Here is an 8557-nt window from a genome sequence, read left to right as displayed (position 1 = left end):
TAGACTGACCTAACACTTGGTAAAGCAACCCCCAGCCTTTCATGTATTTCTACCTACTCCTGTATTTTTCACTTCATACATCTCATCTTTTTGGGAGGGGGGGGGGGGGGGTTAAGGTCAGGCTTGACAAAGCCCTGGCTGGGATGATTTAGTTGGGGATTGGTCCTGCGTTGAGCAGGGAGTTGGACTAGATGGGGAGGGATAGCTCAGTGGTTTGAGCATTAGCCTGCTAAACCTAGGGTTATGAGTTCAATCCTTGAGGGGCCACTTAAGGATATGGGGCAAAAATCAGTAGTTGGTCCTGCTAGTGAAGGCAGGGGGCTCGACTCAATGACCTTTCAAGGTCCCTTCTAGCTCTAGGAGATGGGATATCTCCATTTATTTATTATCTCCTGAGGTCCCTTCCACCCCTGATAGTCTATGATTAGCCCAGAAAGCTTCTGCCCAGATACATTTGTTAGTCCCTAAGGTGCCACAAGGACGCCTGGCTATTTGTACTGCTTTCCTGCCCACCGCTGAAGTGACACGTTTTTCAGGCCAAGCAGTTACAGCCCGTCTCGCTGTCTGCCCCGGGGACACCCCGGCACCGACCGGTCGGGAATCCAGCCCTGGTTTTCCAGCCGGGGCGTTCACACGCGGGGCTGGGCTACGCCTGACGTGGCGGAGCGGCGCCCGCCCAGCTGCGCCTGGCGCTCCGGAGCGCTGCGGGAGCCGCTCACTCGCCCGCCGCGATGGGAGCCGGCGCCTCGGCGATCTCCGCCCTGCTGTGCGGCGCGGCCGCGGCCGCCCTGCTGCTGCGCTGGCGCGGGAGGAGCGGGCTCCGCCGGGAGCTGGCCGAGGCTGGCCGGCGGCGGCAGCTGGCGCTGGGGCGGATGGAAAAGGCCGCCGCGCGGTTTCGGGAGCAGGTGGGCGCCCCGATGCTGCTGCTGCTCCGGGCTGAGTTCCAGGCTTGACTCCGCCGGGCCGGACCCCCGGGCTCCAGGCGCCTTCCCCAGCCGCGCTGGAGATGCCCCGGTGCCTGCTGCGTGCGGCCGGCGGACATTCAGAGATCGCGGTGCTTAGCTGCCGCCGGGCGGCGGGGCAGGGATGGGTGGTAGCGACTGTCCGAAAGAGAGACCCCCCCCCCCCCCAGGGCCCTGTCGCAAGGCAATAGGGCAAAGTTAGAGACCCTCTGAGCCGCACACGATAATCTTCAGAAGTTCCAGAGCTGGGCGCGCCGGGGGGGGGTGTCAGCCCTGTGGGGAGGGCGCCCGCTGGGGCTTGGGGCTTCAGCCCTGTTCCTGATCAAGCCCCAAGCCCTGGCAGGTGCCTCCCGTAGGGCTGAAGTTCCGAGTTCCCCCCTGCCCCAGGCTGGTAGGTGGAGAATTGGGGAGGGGGGGGGCTCTGTCAGCTGCACTTTAAGTGTGAAAGAGCTGCATGTGGTTTGCCCACCCCCCTAATAGGGTTTAGTGGAGATGATCCCAAGCCCCTGTGGAACTTGTTCCATAGAGAACTCTACCGCAGGGGAACGGATTCTCTGCTGAGTTCTATGGGACTTTTCCAGATGCGGGGGGTATGGGCAATGCACTAAGAGTGAATTGAACATTAACCGCCAACTCTCTGGCTTTCCAGCATTGTGTCTTTGTTCATATTGTGCTTTGTTCATAATGAGCTGTGGCCAATGTGTGTTTCAATTCCCCCTGCACCAGCAAGACGCAAAGCAAGAAAGGAGAGGCTGGATCACCTTGCAGGCATAATGTCCTGGAATTTGGCTCCTCTGTCCAGTCCCTGTTTGTTTGCCCACGCTGGCCATAGTTTAATCACAAGGCTAATCAGTGATTAGTTTGGTTGGTGAGCAACCCACATGCACAGAGTAATCTGTTGCATCACGTGGTAGCATAAAACTGGAGAGAGCAGATTTCTTCAGGTTCTTTTAAATGCCTGAAGTCTCAAAGGTTGCATCCCAATTGTAGCCACATCTTGCATCACCTCTGCCCACTTTAACTCTGTGATGTGAAAGCACCAGTGCTAGAGTCTCACTAGTATATTTCACCAGGATGAATAGAGTCAGAAATAAAGGCATATAGTTCATCAGGTGTAGTAGGCCCCTGCTGTTTAGGAAGGCAGTGCGGTCTACTAGATAGAGCTATGGGTGGGGAGTCAAGAGACCTAGCCTGCTGGAGGACCGTGGACGAGTTGCTGTGCCGGTGTGCCTCAGTTTCCCCATCTGTAAAATGGCGATAAATATTCTACCCTCCTTTGTAAAGCTCTCTGAGATCTACTGATGAAGAGTGCTGTGTAAGAGTTACGTCTCCTTATTACCTGGATAATATTCGGGCTGCAGCATGTAGTTAGAGAAATGAGATTTGGATCGATTCAGATTTCAGTGCTAGTGATATATGGCAAGGGAAAAGAGGGGGTTTCATTGCACATGGACCCAAATGCAGTTCTGGTGTGTTCAGCTCCGGGGGGGTTGCTTCAAAGCCAGTTCTCATTGTGAGATGAACAAGGTTCTACTCTGTAACTTGTGCCACCGGGGAATCTCTGAACCTAGAGAAGGGAAGCGTGGACGAGTTCCAGAGATACCTCGTACCCTGCTCCCATAACCACTCTTGTGTATGTTTGTAAATTAACCTACAGGCGTCAGTGTTGGAGCCAAATGCTCACTCCTGCAGGCTGCTGCGTTCTGTACTTTGTCCCTGGTCCAGTTTTGCACTCAGGCGTGTTATTAAACTAGCGGCTTCAGCTGAGACTACTGAACGTTGAGGTTGCGAGGACATGTTTCAAGTGCTTGGCTGGGTCAGGGTCAGAGGCGCTCAGCTGCCTGCAGGATTGACCCCGAGTTTGTTTCTGGAGGAGGCTGGAAAGTTAAAGGAGGGGCTGGGGAAAGCGGGAAGGTCTGGACTGAAATAAAAGCAGGTCTGTTGAGATGAAAGGGCCTAAGGGCACTTCTGTTTTTATTTGCTTTTTTCCATCGTGCCTGAGAGTTTCTCCTGGTCTTTGAGAGAGGCCTGGGGGCCGTTTAGCTCTCTGACCTCCCCAGAGCTACCCCAGATGTGACCTTTGAGTCAGCTGTTACTTTTCTGTTTTTTACACTTGTTCTGCCCCATCCAAGGAGCATGGCCCCAATCCTGCCATTTGACCCTTACACCACATGGCGTCCCCCGACACCAAATGGCAGAACTGGGGTCTCTCTCAGTGTCAAGATTCACTGTTTGGTCCTTTTTCGCTGTAGCAAGACTTAAAAAAAAGTGGTTTTAGAATTATTATTTTTTTAATACAGGGCAGGAAATGGTGCTGGTTTTGCCCCTTCCATCATCCAAAAACCAGAAGAAATGATTTTGTTTGAACTTTTAAAAAGTCCTTTAGGCAGACAGCAAGCATGGGGAAAGTCAGTCCAGAGGCGGCTGGTTTTGTAAGGTTATGAGCGTATGACAACCAGAGAGTCATCGCTGTTCTGCAGCCTTAACTATGCACTTTTAAGGATCTGGGGGGGGTTTATTTAACACAGGTTATACACAGGGATTGCCTCACCTGTTGCCAAAATAAATCCATCTCTGGGGCAGATTGCAGTAGCCATTTGAGAGCTCAGTAACATTCCCCAGGGCTTCACAAGTATAGACGTGTATGGATTCCATGTGTAATTCCTCCCTCAGAATCCTGATGTAGATGCGGACTCCATCCTCTCTCTCTCCTTGGTGGAGCTCTCCGAGAAACTCCGGGACGGTTCTCTTTCTCCAGACTGGGTCTTCTATACCTACATAGACAAGGTGAGGAACGCATGTGATGTATTTCCAAGGCTTGCTGCTAATCAAACTGTGTGTGATTTTGGGCTTGGAGGTCTGAAAAGAGAGCCTTGCTCAGTGCCCTCAGAAGGGGGGAGGGATAGCTCAGTGGTTTAAGCATTGGTTTGCTAAACCCCAGGTTGTGAGTTCAGTCCTGCAGGGAACCATTTAGGGATCTGGGGCAAAAATCTGTCTGGGGATTGGTCCTACTTTGAGTAGGGGGTTGGACTAGATGACCTCCTCAGGTCCCTTCCAACCCTGATATTCTGTGATCAGCTTAATACTTGTATATCCATGTGCCACAAAATGTTTTTTTGGGGGGGAGGGATAGCTCAGTGGTTTGCACACTGGCATACTAAACCCAGGGTTGAGAGTTCAATCCTTGAAGGGGCTACTTAAGGATCTGGGGCAAAATCAGTACTTGGTCCTGTTAGTGAAGGTAGGGGGCTGGATTCAATGACCTTTCAAGGTCCCTTCCAGTTCTAGGAGATGGGATATCTCCATTAATTATTTTATTTTATTTATTAATATGTGGTTGGGGCCGAAGGCTCAAGCCTTTCCAAACAATTCACAGCGAAACAAAGGGGATGCTCAGAATTCCTCAGAATTCGAGATGACTACAAAGAAAAGCTATTATTGGGGTAGTGTCTAGGCTCTGATCAGTGTCACATTGTGCTGTACACGCATTTCAATGAAAAGACCATCTGTGTCCTAAAAGAGTTTATGAAGCAAGCTAACATTCCTTAAAGTGTGTATCCTTAACCACGTCACGACCTGACTCTGAAAAAGCCGGATTTGCTAACAAAGTCCTGCACTTCCCCAAGCTAGGAAAACCGCTGTGGAGTATTCTGCAACTCGGGTTAAGGGAAATAACAAACAATAAAGCCCCAGTTGCACAAAGGGACTTATATGGGTTGATGCTTGTGTGGCAGTGAAATCAACGAGGCCCCACGCTGTCACTCCATCTGCCTAGGTGGATTCGGGCATGGTAGTTTCTGCCTTCCAAAAATCAATACGTCCATTTGACCAACTTATTTTTATGGGCAAATAAAGCAACAAGCTTTTCATTGTCCTCCGTCACCGTGTCTAAGGTTAAGATTTTGGCACAAGGTCTTTTATTAAAATTCACGGGCAGGACACGGACAATAAACAATGAACCACGGAAGGTCTGCTAAAATCACGGAATCATATCCTTAATCATGACTGGTAAACTTTGACATGTACTTAGAATTGACTTTATTTAAAAAAAAATAGTTAATGACCAACACGTTATTTTTAAAATATAATCACAGAAATATCTCCAAATAAGTTGAAACACTGTTCACTGTACCGGGTCCTCAGCTGGGGTCGATGAGGGTAACCCCTCTGGAATACATCAGTGTAAAAGCTGGTCTGCACTAGAAAATTAGAGTGGCCCATCTACATGGCACAGGGGTGTGAAAAATCAACACCCTGGAGGGACTTAGGTAAGCCGACCTAAGTCACCATGTAGACTGTGCTAGGTTGACAGAAGAATTCTGACATCAACCTAGCTACCACCTCTTGGGGAGGTGAATTGATGGAAGAACCCCATCTAATTGAGGGGTTCTCCCGTCAGTTCATTAATCCACCATCCCCATCTGAGGTTGTGGCTTGGTGTCTTTCCCTAATGCTCATTTTGCACACACCCAGAAATAATTGTCCTCAGACAAAGCTGCCTGAGTGGGGAAAAGAATGGTCAGAACTACTTTCTGCTCTGATGTCGGCAGCTTCAGAACACAGCCTGGTTGTGGGGTTCTCTCTGGAGTGACTGTCTCCCTCACTGGCTTTGTCTGCTTTCCAAAGGCCCTGCAAGTGACCAAGGAAATCAACTGTGTGACTGATTACCTCCAGGAGTCTGAATCCCAGCTTCGACAAGTGAAAAGGCAGGAGAAGAAGGACTTGCTGTATGGGGTCCCAGTCAGTATAAAGGACTCCATTAACTGTCAGGTACAGCACACCTCTGCTAATTGCTTGAGAGCTGCAGGATTATAAGCCTAATGGAAAGTTGTGAGCAAAACACTTCCTTATTCGCTTATCTTCAGCTGTTTATATCTTCATGATTTGTAATGTCAGTAGCAGACTCTGGGTCAGGCATATTCTGTCAATTAATGGCTGGATGGGTTAAGACAGGTGCTCGCAAACATTTCCACAGTGTAGGCAACCTCTTAATAGAGAAATCATTTCACGGACACCTCCCTCTCAGGAACAATTGCAGCCCAGCCCTGTGAATTGCTTACATGGGAAAACAATATTAGGAATAAGAACAGGAGTACTTGTGGCACCTTAGAGACTAACAAATTTATTAGAGCATATTTGTTAGTCTCTAAGGTGCCACAAGTACTCCTGTTCTTTTTGCGGATACAGACTAACACGGCTGCTACTCTGAAACCTAATATTAGGAATGTATTTAGCTGTGAGTAGGCTTGGCAGAATTCAGGTGGTTTTTTTTATCATTTTGATGGATAATATCAGTGTTTGTTGATTTTTTTTTTAAAGCATTTTTTTTTATTTTTATCAAATACAGTTTTCATAGTTGCAGGAAATTATGGGGGGATCAGACAATGTGGGGTTCAGACAGCCATTAATGATAGCAGCTGTTGAGATTCAAAAAGTTAAAGCTTTATAAGCCTTAAAACACAAATTGTCAACATCACGTGTCAAAATATACAAAGCAAATATCCTTAAATCAAACTCTTACGTTCTCAAACCGCGTTGCTTTTGTTTTTTTGTTTTTACTTTGCCTATCTATACATTTCAATTATTGTTGGAATTTTTTTCCCCTAGTTTTGTGTGTGTACAGTGAAATCAACATAACTGAAATTTACCAGTTTAAAAATCGAATCCTTCCAGGTTTAGCTATGAGGTGATGCTAGTATCGCTCCTTGTGACCTGATACTCTCCTGTTAACCCCTCCTCCCCCTCTTTGTATTTGTTTGGGGGCTTCAGTCAGGCATCATTCTGCATGGCCATGGGTCTCCCCAAGCCAGTTTGAAATGTTCTTCTAAAGTAAGTGTGTGTGTGTGTGTGTGTGTGTGTGTGTACACATGAACACGCACACTGTTATTCATGCAGACATACACACACACACGTAGCTTCATAAAGTAAACTGTGCCAAACACTGCTGCTTAATCCTGAGAAAATTGCAATCCTCCATTTGGAAGTTTGAATCTACCGTCTCTTTTCCTTCGATTTTTTTTTTTTTTTTCCCCCTCAGGGCCACGATTCCACCCTGGGGTTTGCGAAGCGTCTCAATCAGCCGGCTGCTGAGGACTGCGTGCTGGTGCAAGTGTTAAAGAGACGGGGGGCGCTTCCATTTGTGAAGACCAACGTTCCCCAGTCCCTGTTAAGGTAACTGGAATCCCTTTATGGGAGCTGACCCATTTTCGTTGCCGTAGCGTGTTTATACGTCACTAGAGTTGGTTGAAATGTCAATGAAAAAACATTGACAGCGTTTCTAATTTGAATGAAAAATGGTGCAGGGGGGCAAAATCTAATGATTCCCTCTCCCAGTTTCCCCCTACGTTTTCTGCCGGTTTTAGAGCGGTTCAAAATAGAATTAATTTAAATTTCTACAAATAAGTGGGCTTTTAAAAAATTTAATATTATTTCCCCTCTCCCCCCCCTCCACTTATTTATAAACGTAACTAGAAAAGATCATGTTAATTACAGTGTATTTAGCTAAGGAGGAGGGGGGAGGAAAATCTACTGTAACAAATGACTACACATTACACTATAAGGCCTGATGCAAAGCCCATTGAAGTTGATGGACAGACTGCCATTGACTTCAATGGACGTTGGATCAGGTTTTAAGTGAGCCCTATGTGTACCCGATGTCCTTTCTCTTCTGATCCCCTTTAGCTACGACTGCAGTAATTTAATCTTTGGCCAGACAGTGAACCCTCTGGACCACACCAAAACGCCTGGCGGCTCCTCCGGAGGAGAAGGGGCGTTGATTAGCAGCGGCGGATCCATCCTGGGCATTGGGACGGACGTAGGAGGAAGCCTCCGTATTCCAGCTGCCTTCTGTGGGATTTGTTCGCTCAAAGCCACTGGGGGCAGACTGAGGTACTGTGTATCGCTGGGTCTTGCTGCCTCGTAGTAACTCATCCTTCAATTAAAACCGTTCCGGGGTGGAAATCCTGACCCACTGACGTCAGTGGGTGTTTTGCCATTGACTTCAGTGGGACCGGGATGTTGCCCATGTGTCTAAAGTATATGACACCGTGTAACAACTTCACCGTGCCAGCATGTTGAGTGGGCACCTCTTCAACCATGCGCAATGATCATGCAAATCTGAGAAAAGGTTTAGAAACCTGACCTACGTGGAAAGGTTACAAAAACGGGACATGTTTAGTCTTGAGACGAGATGACTGTGCGGGGGTCATGATAACAGTCTTCAAATACGTTAAGGGCTGTTATAATGAGGACGGTGATCACTTCTTCTCCATGTCCACTGAAGGCAGGACAAGAAGGTTTCATCTGCAGCAAGGAAGCTTTAGGTTAGATATTAGGAAAAACTTTCTAATGACAAGCTCCGGAACGAGCTACCAACGGAGGTTGTGGAATCCCCATCAGTGGCGGTTTTTAAGAGCAGGTTGGACGAACACCTGTCAGGGTTGGGCTGTGTTACTTAGTCCTTCCTTGGTGCAGCGGGGTGGGCTGGATGGCCTCTCGAGTTCCCTTCCACCCCGACATTTCTACAATTCTATGTTGGCATTTGACAGACAAGTTTTTCACAACTCCACAAACGCCTCCTTTCATCGCAAAAGCAA

At 48.2% G+C, this 8557-nt stretch overlaps 1 protein-coding gene across 2 annotated transcripts in view; it reads left to right on the top strand.

The window, feature by feature from the left end:
• The first annotated feature begins 679 nt into the window (after positions 1–679).
• The window catches only part of LOC101934035 (fatty-acid amide hydrolase 1-like), a 28311-nt gene continuing 20433 nt past the window's right edge, over positions 680–8557 (top strand). Inside the window, exons 1-5 of one of the 2 annotated variants that reach the window (XM_065553767.1) lie at positions 680–905; positions 3636–3749; positions 5589–5732; positions 7000–7133; positions 7644–7850. In XM_065553767.1, coding sequence (XP_065409839.1) covers positions 732–905; positions 3636–3749; positions 5589–5732; positions 7000–7133; positions 7644–7850 — 773 coding nt within the window. In that variant the 5' untranslated portion in view covers positions 680–731. The remainder of the gene's footprint in view (positions 906–3635; positions 3750–5588; positions 5733–6999; positions 7134–7643; positions 7851–8557) is intronic. The other variant, XM_005311746.4, reaches the window with a different exon arrangement.

The sequence above is a fragment of the Chrysemys picta genome, chromosome 8 (assembly GCF_011386835.1).
Source record: "Chrysemys picta bellii isolate R12L10 chromosome 8, ASM1138683v2, whole genome shotgun sequence".
NCBI lineage: Eukaryota > Metazoa > Chordata > Testudines > Emydidae > Chrysemys > Chrysemys picta.
The sequence above is the reverse complement of the archived record's forward strand: the minus strand, read 5'-3'. Positions and strand labels throughout refer to the sequence as shown.